General features: G+C 38.2%; 1 protein-coding gene across 5 annotated transcripts in view; it reads left to right on the top strand.

Moving 5' to 3' along the window:
- Positions 1 to 2,493: 2,493 nt before the first annotated feature.
- Positions 2,494 to 21,218, top strand: part of DNAJC10 (DnaJ heat shock protein family (Hsp40) member C10) — a 36,918-nt gene continuing 18,193 nt past the window's right edge. Inside the window, exons 1-12 of one of the 5 annotated variants that reach the window (XM_087919850.1) lie at positions 2,494 to 2,617; positions 4,707 to 4,803; positions 7,553 to 7,907; positions 9,153 to 9,318; positions 10,946 to 10,996; positions 12,663 to 12,745; positions 13,330 to 13,461; positions 14,746 to 14,839; positions 15,154 to 15,231; positions 18,505 to 18,548; positions 18,846 to 18,983; positions 20,277 to 20,366. In XM_087919850.1, coding sequence (XP_087775976.1) covers positions 7,701 to 7,907; positions 9,153 to 9,318; positions 10,946 to 10,996; positions 12,663 to 12,745; positions 13,330 to 13,461; positions 14,746 to 14,839; positions 15,154 to 15,231; positions 18,505 to 18,548; positions 18,846 to 18,983; positions 20,277 to 20,366 — 1,083 coding nt within the window. In that variant the 5' untranslated portion in view covers positions 2,494 to 2,617; positions 4,707 to 4,803; positions 7,553 to 7,700. Of the gene's footprint in view, positions 2,618 to 2,992; positions 3,881 to 4,706; positions 4,804 to 7,552; positions 7,908 to 9,152; positions 9,319 to 10,945; positions 10,997 to 12,662; positions 12,746 to 13,329; positions 13,462 to 14,745; positions 14,840 to 15,153; positions 15,232 to 18,504; positions 18,549 to 18,845; positions 18,984 to 20,276; positions 20,367 to 21,218 lie in introns of those variants that run through there. The other 4 variants (XM_026696951.2, XM_087919849.1, XM_087919847.1 and 1 more) reach the window with 4 other exon arrangements.

Genomic DNA, 21,218 nt, shown 5'->3' with positions numbered 1-21,218 from the left:
TGTTTACCACATATATAATTTAACAGATTGTTGACTCTGTCTGAACATATTCCCCACGTAAATCAATATGAAAACATGTACATATTTTTGAGGTTGTCCTCTAATATATGCATAGATATAATATATGCAAGTTATTTTTCATAAATACCTATTTTTGTTGCATTTGTCCTCAATATTCAGTTTGTGCACAGTTTGAATTCGGGTATTTGGACATTTACTTATATTTGCATACTAGTTTGTGAACAGATTTTTGGATCTGCAAAATGTATAGGCTTCCACTGAATCACAAACATGTTTCTAATATCCATGCTCCTAAGTGGACATTTGTGAAATATACAGTGTCAAAGAAAAGTTTAAGTCCAATAAATGATTATGAATTATGTACATACGTTGCAACTATAGGCACCTAAACATATATTGTATATCTGTATTGTATATCTGTCAGCATGGTAAATGAATCAAAGAGATTTTGTTTTCAAAACTAATGTTCACATGAAAGGATCTAGTATCTTAGATATATGCAATAGATTTGATAAAATTTCTTTTTATACTTCATAACAAAAGTTTCTCCCATCAGAAAACAAATGGGATCAGAGCGCCCTCTTGTGTCTAAGCACTTGTATTGTCTAACAAAGAAAACCACTGCCTAGCAAAATGCACAGTTGAGAATTCTTATCTGGGGCTGCCATCTGCACAATGCCATAAAATTACCTGTTTAAAAAAGATGAAGTACAGCCTGGTTTGATCTGGATGAGAATACAAAGTAATTCTCATTGTTAAAAAGAAAATCCTGGACTAGAAAAATAAATGCAAACTTGGTAAACGTTCTTAAGATTTGGTTTGGCAATGTAATTATTTTAAACGTAAGTTTCTTCATTGTTTATGCCTGAATAATATGTTTAAGGATACTTACATAGTTGAAAAAGAAAGAAGGAAAAAAAAGGTTCCTCATGATATACAATATCTATGCTAAGAGCAGGAATACTTTTTTTTCCCTTCAAGGGCTGTTAAGTTCTTGAATAAAGGCTTTAAAGACAGGTAATCATACTTGGGACTTCTGCTTTGGGTTCCTTACAGCATAAAGGGCTGAACATACTCATCAAATTGCACTAACTGCTGTTTCCAAATCTTACAGCTAAAATGTGTAAGGATGACTTTCAGTAGTTCTGCTTGTCACGTTTCCCAATTAACTTTAGTTCTACTTTTATAGAGACAAAGGCCACAATAGACCTTTCAAGTCTCAGAAAATTAGCAAGAGTTAGAACTTCTACGCAGAAGAATGCTTTGGCAAAATTTATCCAGCTATTTGATGATTCCACCTGGAATAATACTTTCCCCCAGCATGTCTAAGACATTAATGTAACCATCCTACCTTTTCCAGAGTATCAGGCTACAAATTAAGAAAAGGTCATTACAGGTAGTCTTGACTTACAACCACAACTGAGCCCAAAATGTATGCTGTTGTTAAGTGAATTTTGCCCCGTTTTACGACCTTTGCCTCAGTTGTGAAGTGAATCACTGCAGTTGATAAGTTAATAGCCGGTTGTGAAGTGAATCTGGCTTCTCCATTGATTTTGCTTGTCAGAAGATCACAAAAGGTGGCCATATATATGATCTTGGGACACAGCAATGGTGATAAATATGAACCAGTTGCCAACCATCTGAATTTTGATCACATGACCCTGGGATTGCTGGAATGGTTGTAACTGTGAAAAATGGTCATCAGACACTTTTTTCCAGCACTGTTGTAACTTTGAATGGTCACTAAATGAACTGTTGTAAGTTGAGGGCTACCTCTATATTGCTGGCTGTCCAAGTCAAAGACCAAGCTTATGGGACGACATTACGGTGCCCAACCCCCTGTATTCTTTATTAACTCTCCCTGTCCATCCAGACCTAAGGAATTTTTGTTTTCCCCTATCTGGGAGAAAGCCGTTTTACATCCCTAACCAAGACAGAAGCTATAAGGAGTGAAGTCCAGCCTCCCTCCTGGGATCTGGCCATGGTTTATTTTATTTATTTTTTATTTTATTTATTTATTTTGATTTGTCAATCACTTACAAGATAATAGGTATAAGTATATACATAATTATGAATACATGAAACGGGTTCATATAAGAAAAATAAGAGACAATAGGACAGGGACGGTAGGCAGGTTGGTGCACTTATGCACGCCCCCTTCTCTTTGGGCGTGGGAGTGATGAGCAGTTGTGTGGGATGTTAATGAGCAGGGCTGCAAAAAGCCTTCTCTCTCTTCCCACCCAATAATTTGACAGCTATTGCTAGTAAATAATAATAACAGAAGAAAGCAGGAAAAGGAAGAACGGGACGAGATATCTCAGATTCATCTGTATGGAGATACTTCCCCTCTCCCCCAATCCATCCAAACAAACACCTGCTCTGAGGGCTTAGAACAGCCACAACCTCTAAGCAAACACAGCAAAGGTAAAAGTAAAGCCAGGAAAGGGGCCGTTGCCCAGATACAAAAGAGGCCAGGGATCTCGCGTCTTTCCGGTGTGGAAGTCGCCGTTTTAAACCAGTGGAACAGCTCACCTTCCGATGGGGTGGGCGCTTCATCCCTGGAGGTTTTTCAAGAAGAGACCGGGCACGTCACTTGGTCTGAAATGATATAGGATCTCCTGCTTGAGCAGGGGGGATGGGGTGGGAGTGGGCTGGACTAGAAGGCCTCGAAGGTTCCTTCTAGCTCTATTCGGGTTCGGATTGGGGTTTGAGCAACTGCTAACTACTTGTTAAAAGGACAAAGAAGCTCCCCCTCCCCTCCTCCCCGGTCAATCGCATCGGGTTTGTTAGGAGGTTTACTCTTCAGAGTAAATGCCGCATAAACGGAAGAGGCGGCTAATAAGGAGGCCGCGATCTCGCTCTTGGCGCCGGGGCTGGCTTCGGAGCAGCCATGCGGAGTGCCCCTGCTCGGCACTTCCTCCTCCAGAGCTACTTTATAAGTTTGCAGGATTTGAGGCACACACACACCCACACCCACACATACACCAAATCCACCCTAAGATCGCCCCCCGGGAGACTCGGCGGTCGGAGCAGCAGCCACGTCAGCCCGCTTGCCCTTCCTAACCCCGCCCGCCTCCGGCCGCGAACCGGATCCGCCGCCTCGCTTTTCCTCATCTTCGCCGCTGCTCCCGGTTGCAGCTCCGGCTCCTCCCCCGCGCCGGCACTAGCAGGCAAGGATCCCCCCTAGCACCAGGTAAGGGCTCCGGCTGCAGCTACCTCGGCTCCACCGCCCGCGGCCTGGGCAAGATAAAGAAAGCTGGAGCCGCTCTAAACATCCTGCCTTTCCGGCTGACCCGATCTCAGTCCGGCTGCTTGCTGGAGAGTCTCTCCCGGCTTTCCTTTCCCGTTCCCTTCGTTGGAGGGCTTGGTTTGTCTCCGCTTTCCTTTTCCACCCGCCGGTCTTCTTCTGAGCTTAGGCCTTCTTTTCCCCACCGCATCCTCCTCCGCAGCCCGGGCATGCCTTGCTCGTTTTAAATGCCCGCCGCGGCTTCTGCATGGAGGCATTTTCTGGTGTGTTTTTAGCCTTTCCTCCAAGGTTTTCAGGCCAGGGGGGGAGCCGTTGTAGTTTCTCGAGAGGCTGCTACTCCGCTTCCTATCCATTATTGGTGGCTCCCTCTCCCTCCCTCTCTCTTTTTGTAGGAACAAGCCAAGAGTTTTGCAATTAGAATGTGATTTTGGCTGCTTCCCCTCGGTCCTCCACCCTACCCTAACCCCAGTGGGATGTCAGCACTACAATTCTCTCCTCCTTAAGTGTTATGGAGAGAAACTGCCAAATTAAAGTTTGAGCTACAGCTAGTCCTCTACTTAGGACCCCCAGTTAGAACCCAAAACTTCGGTTGCTAAGTGAGACAGCTGTTAAGTGAGTTTTGCCCCCCTTTTCTTGCCACAGTTGTGAAGTGAATCACTGCAGTTAAGTTAGTAAGACGGGCTTATGGACTTACGTTGCTAAGTGAAACATTAGTTAAGTGAGATGTGCCCCATTGTATGACTTTTCGTGTCCCTGTTATTAAGTGAATCGCTGCAGCTGTTAAGTTTAGTACAGTTATTAAATGAATCTGACTTTACCATTGACTTTGCTTGTCAGAAGGTCACAAAAGTGACACCGGGACACTGCAATGATCATAAATATGCATCAGTTGCCAAGCGTTCTGAATTTTGATCACGTGCCCATGCAAAAGATGTAACTGTGAAAAACACTCTTAAGTCACTTTTTCCAGTGCCTTTGTAACTTTGAACCATCACTAAATGAACTGTTGCAAGTTGAAGACTATCTGTATAGAGGGGTGATTGCTTTGGATGATAGCTTCCATAATCTTTTGCCTTTGTCTTTGCTGGCTTGGACTGATAAGAATTGCCTAAAGATGTACCTGCGTGGCATCAAATTGCATGCCCAAAGCAGCATTTCTATTATTTCGTCAGTCTTCCACAAAGGCAAGGTGGATTATTAGTGCTCCAGAAAGGACTGGCAGGACCCAGATCTATTAAGCCTCAAGAAGATAGCAGCTCTGTTAATATTTTTAAAGGATTAGGATGGCACTTAACTTGGCTTTCAAACCACAACCTAGGTTGGAGGAATGTTAATACAGTAAAATATCACTTATATTTCCCTTAGTTTTTTCAAAAATTTGTTTTTGAAGATTTTAGTATGTAATCTTTCACTCATTCTGATGTTGATTTCTCCTCAGGGTGAACTACGTGTGAGTGCATTTGATCATTTCCTGTAGCCAAGATTCATCTGAATCTTGTAAAGCTGCTTTGCTGGAGTGCCACAAAAATAAACAGGTGAACCTTTTCCTTACTATGGAGGCATTCATTCTTGGCAGGGTGTAGCTTTGTGTGCACATGCTCAAAGCTGAGAAAGTATCCTGTAGAACTGATAAATTACTGTATTACTTGACTAGAATAGCTAATTGCCTTAACCATCTAATTCCATTTATGTATTGAATGCTTCACAGTTAGATTGTGTGCAGTATAATGTGTGGTTTTTGCTCCTGATGGATCTGGAAATAGATGCGGAATTGATATTGGAACACCAAATGGATCATTTGGCCATATCCTCTAATGAAACAACTGTATTGACTACCAGTTAGTTTTCCAAACTAGGATTAAAATTTTGATTCTGGCAAACAAGAGTGTAAACAAACTGGGACCAGGATGTAGATCCTATCAAGCATTAGAGAAGTCCTCTTGAAACTGCTGGGTTTGGCAAAATGCTATTTTCTGGTTACTCATCGTTGAGCCTATGGTGTCCCCAGCTTTCTAACATGATCTCTTCCCCCAAACCTATGGGGCATTTATATTTTGTTCATTAGATCCCTGTTGAAAGCTATCTCTTCATTCAAGCCTTCACTAAATGAACATTATGCACAACGGTTTTATTTTCTTCTGTTTTTCATAGTTTTCATTACTTTATTATTGCATTTTAAAAACACAGAAATAACTGGTTTAAGATATAGCTAAAGGGGAAACAATATAAAAATCAGTTGAATAAATTAAGTATAAGGAAGCTTTTCTAGATTCTTGATAATCCTGAAATCCTTTAAGTTTTGAATTTGATTTACAGATTATTCCTCCCTAATTTACAGCAAACTCTGCAGGGCTTGGACTGGCCCACAAGAGAAGATTTGTTTCTGTGTTTCTACATTTTCTATTGGTTGGAAACACTTTCCTCAAGTTAAAGTGTTTAAACTCCCATAATTGCCTTTCAGGAATTATTTCTTACAACTTTTTCTTCCTAGCATTTTTTCTGCAAATGCAGGGTCTGCTTTTTTCAGATCATCAGAGTGCTGATACGTTGGTTGCGATAGGATTTGATTAGCTGGCTTGTCACCCAGTATGAACTGAGAAAGAATGACTAGCCCAAAGTCTTCCAGCCAGCTTTCATGTCTAAGGCCAGGCTAGAGCCCATAGTTTCCTGGCTTCTAAACCTGGTGTCTTAAATCACTGAATCAAAATAGTTCTCAATAATTTATTACCTGGAGGCCACCTTATTCTAAAACCAATTAATTGTCTATCTAGGCAAGTGCTGGCAGATTAGTTTGCAATGGACTTTCCTGTCACTTGCTTCATGGCTTCTTAATTGCATTCAACTGATTATATAAGGAGAGAACCTGGAACTTTCTTCCAGTGCCCAGCATATGCTCTGTCACTAAGGTTATGGTTCTTCCTCTTTTTTTTTTTTTTTTGACTGGGTACTAGGGGTGGGATGCTACTGGTTCGGCCTGGTTTTATAGAACTGGTAGCTGCGAAGATCAGCTGACACTGAACCAGTTCTGTGTTTGGCCCACCCACTTGCCCGGGCTCTAGGCTGTCCTTTATTCACTGCTTTTCCTTCCTCAGCTGCTTTGCATGACACAGCTGAGGTTGAAGAAGCAGAAAAGGAGGACTTTCAAATGTTGCGCTGATGAGTTCTTGCAAACACTGCACACACGATTGTCCCCAGTTTGGAGAACTGGCTGGCCCCGCCCCACCCACTCACTCCCCATGGGATGGGAGTCATCCAACTTGCCTGGTTTGGTAAGTTGCTATTTTTCCTCCCGCCCCCACCATCAGCTGTTCTTCTCTGCCAGGAGATTTAGGTTAGCTAGAAAGCAAGAAATCCAAGGATTTCTTGCTTTCTAGCTAATCTAAAAGCAGAGCTGAACCTTCCTTAGGACTGAAGCTTTTCAGTGCAGACTCAGTTAGCTGATTGCAGATAGCTTTTAAATTCAGCTGCCATCTCTAAGTTAATCTGTAATTCTGTGAGCAACTCAATCTGCCTGCCTGCTTTGCGGTAAAAGTTGCTCTTTTTTAATAACATTTAATATTTACATACACAGTGTGTTGTGAGTTAATTTTGTGAGTTTGCTTGCAAGCAAATTTTATGTGACAGATTCCGATAGCCGATTGCAGATAGATAGATCTCTAAGCGAATCTGTGATTCTGTGAGCAATTCAATCTGCCTGCCTGCTTTGCCTGCTTTTGGATAAAAGTTGGTCTTTTTTAATAAAAATATCAATATTTACATAAATATTTATAATATTTACATACAAGCCATGCCCATCCAGTCACATGACCACCAAGCAACACCCACAAATTAGGCCACACCCACAGAACCAGTTGTTAATAAATTTGAATCCCACCCCTGCTGGGTACTCCTACCATAATATATTCCCTGTTCAAGCAGAAGACCTTATACCATTTCAGACAAGTACCTGTCCAATCTCTTCAAAAAAAATCTCCAATGGAGATGGAGCACAAACAACTTTTGGAGGCAAACCATTCCACTGGTTAATTGTTCACATTGTCAGGAATTTCTCCTTAGTTTAGGCTGGATCAATGCAGGATATTTTGAACCAAGGAGGATATGAACTGTGTACAGCAATAGAGAAAAGGAATTAAATTTAAGTTATGTTTCTTTATAAGTACAGCTGCAGAACAATATAAAAACAGCAGAGTTGTGTTGAAGGCTTTAAAGAAAACAGAAGGAATTCAACATCATGAATTTGCTGTAGAACATAAAGGACCTAAAATGTGTTTTTTGTTTCCCTAGGCCCAGTCTACGTAAGAAGCATACATTTCTATGCCTGGACAGCAAAAATCCTACAAGAAGCTACTTCAGAAATATATGCAGTCTATGTTACATCAGAGTGAGAGCTGTTAAGTCTGTTGTGAAGTATACTTGACTTACGATATTCATAATGGAGACCTCATTTCCCAAAAGACAATGCGTCAGAGACTTTATAAAAATTGTCTCCTTGTGTTTCATTTTAATATGCCTTGTAGCTTTAGTTGATCCAACTCAAGACTATTACAGTTTACTTGGAATATCCAAAGAAGCAACAAGTAGAGAAATCAGGCAGGCTTTCAAAAAGTTGGCTCTAAAACTGCATCCTGATAAGAACCAGGTAGGTTAGCTTGTCAGGAAATGTTTTCCTGTTAACTAAGAAATGTATATGCAAATGTTTAAATATCTTGTAATGCATATTTTGTGATTAATTGGTATAATTGTTTCAAAAAGTACAATGTGTTATGTTAGAGTTGTTCAGTCTTGAGCTTCCTATATAATCGAAAGGGGAAATACCCACGAAACTCTCACAACTTCCGCAGTTAGCACTTCTCTTTTTTTTTTCTGCTTCCAAGAAATCATTTCTCTTCATATTCAACCTGTTGCTTCTTAATTGTGGGCTACAGTTCCAGATCTTGTAGTCAAATCTATTTGATTATATAATCTACACCAGTGTTTCTCAACCTTGGCAAGTTTAAGTTAAGTGAATTTCAACTCCCAGAATTCCACAGCCACAATCAAATTTGCCAAGGCTGAGAAACTAATCTATAGCTTCAGGGTAAATAATAATAGATCCATGAAATGTAATGCAGCAAACTACAAGGATGCGTGGTAAATCCATTATTTTTGTAATCAGAGCCCCAGTTGGCCATTAATAATAATAATAATAACTCTGACAACACTGCATGCATTTCTATAAAATGAGCAGCTGGTGTTCCTTTTGAAATAGGTCACACCTTGTACAGGTTTGCTGTGCAATGTGACATTTCTTACTTGAATTACGCACCCAACAGTAGAATCTGTCTTAATGCTATGGGTATAATAGCCGTGTTCTACTTCAAGCTCAGATCTTGAAAATGAGGAGGAGGAGGAGAAGGTTAGATTTCTGCCTACTTCTCCTTAGCAGTCTTTCAGGCTCTCTGAGAAGTTGCCTGTATGTTTATTGAGCTTTAGATAGAGAAATAAGTGAAAAGGTTCAGAAAGAAGCAAAATTATACCAACATGTAGGAATTTAAAAGTCATATCACCAACTCATGCAACAGTTCATTCCACTTAAAAAAATTCATAAAGACACTCCGCCCCCTCACCCCCACTGTAACAAAGTTGTAATATTGCTGATGAGGTGGTAACAGGCAAATTACCTTCTGTCTTGTCATAGCCCATCCTGCCTATCACTTGTCAGAATCCTAGGTAATGTTTTCAGCTGAAGTTAGCAAAAATGTAACGAGCTCTCTTGATATATGTCTAAGACACTTAAAAATTAATGCAATGCCAGTGTCAGAACATTTTTGACAATTAAAATGTCCTGAGCAGATTTTAATATTTTTTCAGTATCTTAGTTTTAACACCAGCGCTCTTTTTCCAGAACAATCCAGAGGCACATGAAAATTTCTTGAAAATAAACCGAGCTTATGAAGTATTAAAAGATGAAGATCTGAGAAAGAAGTATGATAAATATGGTGAGAAAGGTCTAGAAGATCACCAGGAAGGAGGTCGCTATGAAAGCTGGAACTTTTACCGCTATGATTTTGGTAAGATATTTTCTTGTACGTGAAACTAAATTGTAACCTATTTTCTGTGGTTCTTTTTTTTTTAAAAAAAAAAACACTTTCAGAGGAAAATATTGGCCCTAATCTGCACACTAAAAGGTATAGGAGAATTTAAGTCTTAATTAGGAGTGTGGGTGTTGTGTGGTAGCATACTATGTATACTTGGCTTTTTTAATTACTTTGGGAGCAGGCCACCCAGTATATTAAATTTATTTTGCCATCAAGAATTGTTAATGAGTTGTTTCATAATAGGTTCTCAGACTGCTTTCAGATTAAGTAAGTCTCCATTTAAAATTGTTTCTTGGTATGGATGGCCAACTGGCAGTCCACTAGCCAGCCATACATACATACGTGCATGCATATCAAATACACTCCTTGTGTCTGGTAATGCAGAGCCCAGACAAAGAATGTGAAGTAGCAAGCAAAAGAAATTAAAGGAGAGGTAGGGAGGCTATATAAGAGAAAAGTCAAACTAAATGTGGTTTATATTGTACTAATAACAATCATTTTATTTCTCCTTACTTTCTGTCCTTGCAAATTATCCTTGTTTTCCATTTGTGTATTGTCTTTTGTTGTTATTTTAACACTTCTAACCACCTCTCTGAAGAGCTCTATTTAACCACAGCTTTCATAGTCTTCCTTTTTGCCTTAGGTTCTTCCTTTATTTATGTTTCACAATTTAATTTTCATTCATTCTGTTTTTTTAGAGTTAAATCAACTCAGTGCGGTTCCCTTGATTTGTGCTCTGCCTGCATTTATTCAACACTCATTTGTTGCGTGTTGAATCATTTGAGAGTTATTGTTCATGCTATATTTTCTTGTTTTACCATACACATTTTCTAAATATCCAGTTCCTATTGCATGTAACTTGCTTTTATGTCTCTTCTCATACACACAACTCTCAATTATCTTCATCCTATAACAAAATGGACAGAGGCATGCTCTTAAACCAGCCATTTTGAGTTTCTCAACAAACAACATTTCTTGCCCTTTAAGGTAGACCTCTCTTGCTGGGGGAAAATGGGAGCATTTCAAAACAATAATAAGCAGATGGATATTTCAGTGTAAGTCTTATTGGGTGAAAAAGATGGTTAGCCCTTTGGTCTCACAAGGGGAAAAAGAGGTTCAATTGTGTCTCAGCCATTGTCTTAATACACTCACAAATAAGTGCTAGAGCTTTGGTTTCTTTCCAAGTTTTTGTATTTTGTATTCTTGACAATAAACCAAAATAATAAGATGAATCTTCTTGTTATGTGCTGTGTTAGAAGCTTGACAATATTATGCGTGACAGAATGAGCTATGAAACTCAATTTCATTTGAGCAAAAAATTAAACTTTACACTGTATATATGAATGACATGTAGCTTCCCTGCTTTAAAGAAATGTATTATAGCCACTATTGATGGATTTTTATGCTAATATTTAGTTATTATATAATATTCTAAGAAAGAAAGTAATTATTAGAACCTAAAGTATCTCGTTATTCATGGGTTAGTGGTCTCTTGGGTATATATGAGCAAAGGAGTAGTAATTGGTTATTACTATTTAAATGTTGTATAGTGGGATTAAATGGACTTCTAAAAATGCTAACTGAGGGCTTTTTTTACCAGGTATCTATGATGATGATCCTGAAATCATAACATTAGATAGAGGAGAATTTGGTAAGTCATTTGTGATCATGTAATTTCCTAACATTTTCTGCTTTCCAATTTCTTTATTGTATTGTTTTCTATGACTTTTGTTGTTGTTACTGTACGGATAGCAGAATGTCATTCAGAATCCATGTGAGGTGGTCTCCAAATATTTTTTTTATTTATACATTCATTTAGTGATTGCAGTTATCAAATTGGAAGTAAAATAATCACTGACTGAAATAGTCATTAGGTCACAGAAATCCATGCACCCTTTGTGAAGATCATTGCTTGCTGACATTTCATTCAGATAAAATTCTCCGATGAGGCAATAGCAGCATTATTCTCATTCTGGCATCAGTTGTCAGGTGTAGAAATTTGGTCATGTGCATCCAGTAGTTGTAACATTTTTTTCAAATGTTGTATTTGTGAATAGTCGCTAATCAAGGTGGTTGCTAAATGAGGAGTAAGTGTTGTACCTGCCTTTCATTTTGGAGGACAAAATGGCACACAGTTCTCCTCTTTCTCCTACATCAGCAACCCTATCAGGTTGAGTAGGCAGAGAAAGAGTGATAGTGATCAAGCTACTATCACAGAGCCTGGACTTAAAAATTGGTCTCCCTGCTTTTAGGCCAATAACTTAACCACTAAGCTCATATTTTATGCTCTTATCCCCATAATGCTGTTTTCATCCAGGGTAGACATATTAATATTAATTCTTTCCCTTTGTTTCCGTTTTTGCTGTGCCAAATGAATATGGTATGCATCTTAAGTTGACTTTTAAGTGAGCATATATGCATGAGATTAATAAATTGGCATGATGATTTGTAAGAAGTGGGATGCCACAATAGTCTGTGTTTCTGGACAGCTATAATTGAGACTGCAGGTATTATCTGTATTCTCCTTCCTTTGGTCCAGGACCTGCGCAGTTCCACTTTTAAAGAGCAAGGTTCCTCTCAACTTTTATTCAAAGGGGAAACTACGGAAAAGAACTTCACTCCTCCATGGAGTTGATGGGGTTTCTTAACCACTTTTGTAGCATTAATTTGAGACCTGTTCTTCAGCCAGTTTTCTTAATGCATACCAGAATATTTAATCGAACTGTAGCAGACTCTGCCAAATGCAGCATTTAGTTTTAAGAAGTACCTAGCTTTGGGGTCCTCTAAGGAAGGTCTAAAAATCAAAGGCTCCACTCTCTTTATTATTTCTTATTAGTGTTTCTAACATAGGCTAACTTTCAGTGGAGATGTTAGGTTCTGCCGGTCTGGTCATCTTTAAATCTAATTAGCCATGTATCGTGTGTTTTAAAGAAGGGGAGGGAATCTAGTTCCTTCCCAATCAACAAGGTGAGTAACTCTGGATGATGGGAGTTATTATTCAGCCGCAACTTATAAGTTTCAGTCTCATTTTAAGACCTTTTAAATTAATTTATATACTGTAAGCCTATCACTCTCCCCCAATGTTGATGGGCTGCAGAGAAACTCCAATTCTTTCCACATTATATTACCCTTCAATTCACATCATCTCTAGATCAGCAGTTGACTGGAAGACATGAAAAGTCTTTCTCAGCTGGAGGATGTTGGTTTAGAAGAGTAGGCTACTCTGTGTGCTCCCACTTCCCTCTGATTATGTTTGCCTGGAAATTTTTCAATGATAAAAATAATGTTTTTCTTCATCATTCTTTCTTGTTTAATAGATGCTGCTGTTGGTTCTGGAGAACTGTGGTTTGTAAATTTCTATTCTCCTCGATGTTCACATTGCCATGATTTAGCACCCACGGTAGGTTGCCACTGTAGGTGTGTTGTCATTGAATGTCCCAGTTTCTCTCTCTCTCTCTCTCTCTCTCTCTCTCTCGTGTGTGTGTGTGTGTGTGTGTGTGTGTAATCCTAGAGAGCTGATTGAGAGAAAAAGTGAAGACTTACCCTGTGGCATGAGAATAAGAGGAATCTTCATCCTTCTGACATGGACCAGGACTGTATTTCAGCTATATAACGCTCTCCAGTTTGGCCCATATGAAGCCCTATTGCATGTTTTGGCAAGAATGTAGTCAGTGTCTTGCAGTCTGCCACCATTTCTTCTGAAACAGTTCTGCTAGGAGTCATATCAGAAATTACTATGCCACTTTGACCATCTGTGAAAGTATGTAGCGATGTCAAACAAGAGTAAGGAATGTGCTTGGTAGTGGGGTTGAATGATGTCATTCTTCAGCTAACCTAAGAAGAAAATGTGGGTTTTTATAAACAGTACTAGTAATAGTATATTTGAGTTACAATTAAGGGAACAGATATTGAAATTCTTTTTAAGCATTTTCAAACTGGATAAAAGGCTGAAAAAAATAATCTTTTTTTTTTTTTCATTTGAAGTGGAGAGAATTTGCTAAAGAAATGGATGGATTAATACGCATTGGTGCCGTCAACTGTGGCGATAACAGAATGCTTTGCTGGAGTAAGGGAATCAATAGTTACCCTAGCCTCTATGTCTTCAAAAGTGGAATGGTAAGTAGGCACAGAACCTAGCACCCCATTACATTCCATAGAGGAGTGTTTGAAGTAACTCCACTGCACTCGGGGATCTCTGGCAGGAAGAAAAGTCTTCCCCCATTTATTAGAGACTTGGGGCCAAAGCTTGTCCTTGCTGCGTGGAGATGTGTAACCTCAAGCCCAAACACTCCAATACTATTGCAGGACGATATTGCAACATTGAAAGGAAGATTGTTTCCCCCCAGTAATTTATTTCTTAAATGAGAAAGATGCCTTAGATTTTCTCAGAATAGGCAGATTTTTTTTCCTTCTGCCCAAGTCTTCATTTGTCTTAAATTTAGAATTGCCTTCTTTTGAAAGAAGCGTGATAGAAGGCAGTTGATGCTGAAACTTGAAACAATAGGTCTGTTCATACTTCGATACTGAAAAGACTAAGGCAGCGCATGAAAGAGGTACAAGGTGTCCTCCTCCCCAATTTTTTTTTAACAGTGCTTGTCCCCAACCTTTCTATTGAGCAGAGATAAGGATTCTCTTTGCTTCCAGAAAACGGGAAGAAAAGCCTCTTCATAATCCAAAACCCTAAGCAATTTAAACCCTGGATTTTTTCCAATTGCAAAGAATGTGTCAAATCTGTGAGGGCTAAATGGACAGGATAGAGCATAGCTTGTTGCTCTGTTCCGCTTAGGCACAGCTATTCAGATAGCCAGGAGATTCGCCTTCAGAATTAGAAAACAGGCAGAGGGTGAGTCAATCAACGAGTATATGGCAGCTCTGAGGACAGCTGCCTTGCAGTGTGGGTTCAATGACTACCTAGAAGACATGTTGTTGGACCAGATTGTCTGTGGGGTCAGGGACCTGAGGCTCCAAAGACGTTTGCTAGCAAAAAAGGACTTGAACCTAGCTCTTGCCATAGAGGAAGCCCAAGCTGCTGAACTCTCTGCCCAATCAGCAGCTGAAATTCAAGGTACTCCGTTAAAGCCCAGCAGTTCCACCATCCATTCAGAGGAAGTGCTCAGTGATAAAGACCCCACAGACTCATCAGACATTAACCGTCTTAAGCAACAGAAGCCTTCACAGGTAGGAGTAGATCTTTTTAGTATTTCAACTAGGAGAAGAACTGTAGCATTGATAAGATAATGTTACCAATTCAGTTTCTATTCTAGATTCCTCTTCTAAACTCAAAAAAGAAACTTTCTGTAGCAAAGATGGAGGATAAAAATAAGCTCCCAAGAATATTGGTTAATATGCGTGACCACAAAATACTGTTTTAAAATTGGATGCTTTTCCACATTTTTTTAGAATCCAGTGAAATTTTATGGTGACAGATCAAAAGAGAGTTTAACAAATTTTGCCATGCAGTATGTCACAAGCACAGTGACAGAACTATGGGCAGGTAAACATTTATTTATTTTCAAATAAGCATTTATTTTCAAATTGCATGTGTTTTTCTTTTAGTGTTTATTATTTTAGCTCACCCAATGCAGAGTCATGGACAGTGAGTAGCTATTAACAAATAAATAGTTCACTATTGGATCAAATATAGGTGATATATTTTAGCCAAATATGTTTCTTTCATAAATTATAAAATATGTTTACAAAAAATATATCTTAAAGTTGAGTTACAACTAAATCATATTACGTAAGCCTTATGAACGATAAAGTAATAGGTACAAATTCCTAAATCCATTCTGCTGTTTTTCCCCGTAGGAAATTTTGCTAACACTGTTGAAACTGCATTTGCTTCTGGTATTGGCTGGTTAATTACCTTTTGCACTGAACAAGGAGGTAAATATATACTTACTTATCAAAGAAAATGGATGAGAGATTTTAATTCCTCTAACAGCCCAAAAAAATCTTAAAATTGAAACTGAGCAGAACAATATTTAGAATTGCTTCTAGGATAGGAATTTCTAAATTCATTTTCAATAATATATTTTGAACTTCAGGAGGCAGGATTCTGTAATTAGATAATATAACCCTGCAGGAGTCTTTGCTTTTTTAGCAGGTCTTTTGAAAAGCTATTTTTAAAACCTCATACCTACATTACTGTTTCCTTTGCCCTTTCTTGTTAATTTTAGACCTTCTCTATAATTGTAAATCTATCTTTTTAGAGGGGTGGAGGTCATCAGCTCTTCCTCCTTCCCTCATTGGGCAGAAGCAACCCTAGTGTCAAACCAAAGCAGGGAACACAATATGGAATTCCTAGGTCTCATGCTTCCCTGCAAAGCTTTAGGTGGAGTGGGTGTAAAATATTAAATAAGGAAAAATAGGAGTACAATAGATTGTTAGAAAAGACTAAACAACTGCCTCGACCTCATCTTCTGCAATATCTCAAACTCAATTTATGGCCTTCAAATACAGGAACCATTTTCAAACAGTGACCATAGCATGATTGACTTTTGTCTAAATTTACACCCATTAAAAGAGGATCATAATGATGGATCTCCAAAAATACAATTTTTAAAAAAGCCAATTATGAACTCATAGCTGCCGACTTATCATCTCTTGATTGGCACATTCTGTTCTCTGACTGTAACACTACAAAAGAACATTATAACGCCTTCTTGCTTAAACTTGAAAGAGTCATTAAACTATATGTTCCATTAGTAACCCCGTAAACAAAAACAAAAGAACAATTTACCCAAAATAATAAGAAAACTTCAATCTAAAAAAAAATCCTTATGGTGTAAAAACTAAACTAAACATGTAGCTAACTTTAAATACCAATACAACACCTTATGCTGACATATAAAGGCAGAATGCACCTATTACCAATGCAAGCAAGAGGAAAATCTTCTACACACAAAATTCACCCATGGCTTCTATAACTTTGTAAACACCAAACTTAAATCAAAAATCATCCCACCTCTAAAAGGCCCTAATGGGAAAGATTATAGCGATGAAGCTGTTAAGGCAAACCTCTTCAATAGTCTTTGTTAACAGTAATGCCACTCATTTCCTAATCGTACGACAATTAACTGCAATGATCTACAAACCGATTTTACTGAAGATAATGTAGAAAATGCACTACGCCACCTTAAAACTTATCTATTGGCCCTGATGGCTTATGTGCATTCTTCTTTAAAAAGCTCTCCACTACCATAGCAGAATCACTAAGCATAAAATATGTGTTATCATTCAGAACCCAGCTCTTTACCAAACCTATGGTCTTTAGTAACAGTCATCCCTATTTTCAAAAAAGGTGACCCTTGCTTGGTTGAAAACTACAGACCAATCTCATTGTATTATGTCACATGTAAAGTTATGGAATCAATTATTAATGCATTACCTTCCACCTAGAGTCTTAACAACTTACTCTCCAATAAACAATTTGGTTTCAGAAAAAAATTGTCCTGCAATTTGCAACTTCTACACTGCAAAAATATATGGACTATACTTCTCGACCAGGGTAAACCAATAGATGTAATTTACATTGACTTTTGCAAAGCATTTGACTCGGTACATGACAAACTACTATTAAAATTAAATTCTTATGGCATTTCCAGATCCCTTCACAAGTGGATTACTGCCTTCCTGACCAACAGGCAACAAATAATAAAAATAGGAAACGCCCTACCTAACCCTGCACCAGTTATCAGCGGTATCCCACAAGGGAGCGTTCTAAGACCCACACTCTTTACACTCTATATAGATGACCTTTGTGATCACTTATTAGCAACTGTGTCCTTTTCGCTGATGATGTAAAACTATTCAACACCGCCGTCAATGCTATCGTCATTCAAAAAGACCTTGATTATGTGTCTGAATGTCTAACAATTGGCAACTCCAAATATCTACCAACAAATGCTCTGTCCTACACATTGGTTAAAAAAATCTATATACCAAATACAATCTAGGTGGATATGACCTTGTTGATGACCCTCACTTTGTCAAGGACTTGGAGTTCTCATATTGAATGATCTTAAGCGCCAAAGCTCACTGCAACAGTTTTGCCAAAAAGGCTTTAAGAGTTGTAAATTTAATTTTACGAAGCTTCTCCTCTGGTAATACTGTTTTGCTAACTAGGGCATTCAAAACCTTTGCTAGACCAATACTTGAATTCAGCTCTGCTGTCTGGAATCCACATTATATATCTGACATAAATACAATTGAGCGAGCCCAGAAGTATTTTACCAGAAGAGTACTACATTCCTCTGTTCACAACAGAATACCCTACAGGACCAGACTTGAGATTCTTGGCTTAGACAACCTTGAAATACGCCGACTAAGATTAGACTTAAGCATAGTACATAAAATCATGTGTTATAACATCTTACTAGTTAATGAATATTTCAACTTTAACAACAACACTAGAGCGCACAACAGATATAAACTAAATGTAAACCACTCCAAACTCGATTGCAGGAAGTATGATTTCAGTAACAGAGTGGTCAATGTCTGGAACTCACTACCTGATTCTGTTGTCACCTGCTCAAACCCCCACTCCTTTACCCTCAAACTAACCTCTGTTGACCTCACCCCATTCCTAAGAGGTAAGGGGCATGCATAAGCACACAATCATGCCTACCATCCCTGTCCTATTGTCCCCAAATTATTAGTTCCTATTTCTTATATTTAAACTTATGTTTATTCTTGTTTCTGTTATATTGTGTTTGACAAATAAATAAATAAACAAATAAACAAAACTCCCAGAATTCTGGGAGTTGAAGTCCACCAGGCTTAAAGTTGCCAAGGTTGTCTGTAGACCCCGATTTAGTATGTTCTGTATTTCAGTTGAGACATGTGAAGAAATCTTTTCTATTTTTCATAGGATTCAATGCCAAGTATTGTATAATCTCTTCATGCTGAGGAAATACCTTAACAATTTTCCCCAAAGAATATTTAGCTGTGTAATGGTATTTGAACAACATACATACAAATGTGTAAATCAAATGTGTTTGTTTCAACTCCCAGAATTCCCAGCCCAGCACTAACTGGGAAATTCTGGGAGTTGAAATCCACACATTTTAAAATGGAAAGATTGAGAAATGTTGATGTAGATTAATATAAGCCTTTTTTTTTTAAAGATGTTTACTCCTTTTAATGTAATTTGTCTAGATTGTTTGACTTCTCGAACACGCCTTAAACTGGCTGGCATGTTGGTAAGCATTGGTGTTTTGTTTTGTTTTGTTTTGTTTTAAGAATATTTTAAATGCACTGGTGAAATTTGGCCAAAAGAAAACACGTTATCTCACTGACTTCAGTGGGAGAGAGCAAGATACATACTGGAGTCCTCTATCTCAATTTAACTTTGCTTTGGCCATTATTTCTAACTTCTTCCTATGATTTTGTAAACGAAGCATAAACAGGATGGCAAAGCATGCCTGCCATTCAAATATATGTGTGATGTATCTCTGTTAGGTTTCAGTGTTTCATTTTTCTCTTGTTTTTCAATACAGGAAGGCCTGGTTAAAGTAGGCTGGATGGACTGTGCCACCCAGGGTGAGCTTTGTGGTAGTTTGGATATCTCATCTAGCACAACAGCGTATTTTCCACCTGGAGCCACCTTAACTAATAAAGAGAAAGGAGGTGTTTTGGTATGAGTTTTACCATTGGTTTGCCTTTGTGTACTCTTGAGTAGTTGGTGGTGGTGGTGGAGGTGGTTAAAGGAAGAAATATCTTAGTATCTTTTTCTTCCAAGATTTTGCTTATGCTCAGTTGGTACTTGTTAATTTTAAGTGTTTGGGTATTATTGGCATTCCAGAGAAAGACTAAAGTTTTGTGTGTTGGAAAACACCTGTACTTTATGTCAGCCTTATCCAATCTGGCACCCTTGAAATAGGTTGTTCTAAACTATCATCATCATGCAGCATTGTCCATGATCTTGCTAGCTGGGTTGCTCAGATTTCTTATCCATCGTATCTGGAGGTTCTCAGTTAGAGCCCTGCTGGCACAATGGTTACAATGTAGTATTGTAGGCTGATTCTGCCCACTGCCAGGAGTTTGATTCGGACCAACTCAAGGTTGACTCAGCCCTCCATGTTTCTGAGGTTGGAGGCAATATGCTGGCATTGTAAACCACCCACAGAGAGCTGCAAAACACTATGGGACAATGTATAAAATTAAATGCTATTGTTATTATATCTTTAGAGAGCGTGTATTTTTACTAATGATACTGCCTTATATCATGTAAGCATTCTGGCGGTTAATTGACCCAAAGGTACTGAAGTGCCCAGTACTTAACAATACCATTTTATTCTATTTATTGTATTGTATTTATTGTATTCTTTTTCTAATGTTGGACAAAATATAAATATTTAGGATAATTAATATTAGTAGATACTGAGTAGGTTTGAGATAGTGGTTCAGGCATCAGGCTAGAAATCAGGAGACCTTGAGTTCTAGTCCTGCTTAGGCACAAAACCAACTGGGTGATCTTGGACCAGTCAGTTTCTCTCAGCCCTAGGAAGGAGACAGTGGCAAAACCACTTCTGATAAATAATCATTTTTTTCTTTCTGGAATTCCTTCAGTGTATTCTGAAATTTTGACAGGATCTAAGTAAGGGTAAGAAGGAATACATAGTGAAAAAAGTTATCTCATTTCTACAGTTCTCTCTAACTCGGGATCATTTCAAGAAGACTGAAATGTTTTAAGGAGCGAGAAGGTATCAGAAGTGGCAGTAAACATAAGCTATGCAAAGAAATAAAACTTTTTTATTCTTACTATTACATTTTTCCCTTCATCTAGTCTATTCAGGAGAGTGCAGAAATGGCTCCTGAAATGCATTAAAATTACTGAAACATTATTGAGAACAATTAAATTATGGTATAAATAAAATACCTGCTATACAGTTGAATAACATTTATTTAATGATTTCCACCCTTTTCAGTACGTGAACTCTTTAGATGCAAGAGAAATATATTTGGAAGTCATGAAGCACCTTCCAGACTTTGATACAATCCTGGCATCTACTTTAGAGGTAAAGATTTTGACTCACAATCTCTCTCTTCATTGCAACACATTTATTTATTTATTTATTTAGCTATTTATTTATTTATTTAGCTATCTGTATCTATCTATCTATCTATCTATCTATCTATCTATCTATCTATCTATCTATCTATTTATTTCTTAAATTCTCTCATTTTTTTCCCTAATAGGTCATACCTATCCTCTTTTCTTACATCTGGGCCATGTTTTCTTTTAAACTGTAGAGTAAGCCTGTACAACATGAGGCCTTGTGTGGCCCACTGGCATTTTTATCAGTAAATTCATTGCTGCCAAATGTTACCAGGAAGTCTGTATCCCAGCCCTCCTGAAACTGAGACTCTCACATATCTCCAGAGTTGCCAACTCTATTGTTGTCATCGGTATGGCCCATTCCATTTACAAAATGTGCAGGCCTTCTCCTGAGGTTTAGTAATGGCTCCGAGCTTACACCTGGCTTAAACCAGAATGTAAGAAGCAGGGGAGAAAATAAAATCTGTTTTGGTTGGGAAGCTCAAATCTGACATTTTGAATGAAAAGTCAAATAATATGAACGTATTATTGCTAAATTTGTTTAATTTGCTATGCCATATGTTTAATACAATATATGCATAAGTAAGCACATTCACCCATGCATTTGTTTGGCTCCACAGAAATATACATTTCAAAGAACCTTTCATAGAATTGCATCGTGAGTTAAGAAGAAATACATATTTAGAGTTATTCAATGGGAGAAAGCACGCATACAATAAGTAATATGGGGAGCCGCAGATAACCTGACACGTTATACACTTGGGAAAAATCAGCTAATCTATTTGCTCTCTTTTTCTATTCTCTGTTTAAT

Source organism: Pseudonaja textilis, chromosome 1, assembly GCF_049901715.1.
Source record: "Pseudonaja textilis isolate UNSWEBS1 chromosome 1, rPseTex1.2, whole genome shotgun sequence".
NCBI classification, from domain to species: Eukaryota; Metazoa; Chordata; class Lepidosauria; order Squamata; family Elapidae; genus Pseudonaja; species Pseudonaja textilis.
The sequence above is the reverse complement of the archived record's forward strand: the minus strand, read 5'-3'. Positions and strand labels throughout refer to the sequence as shown.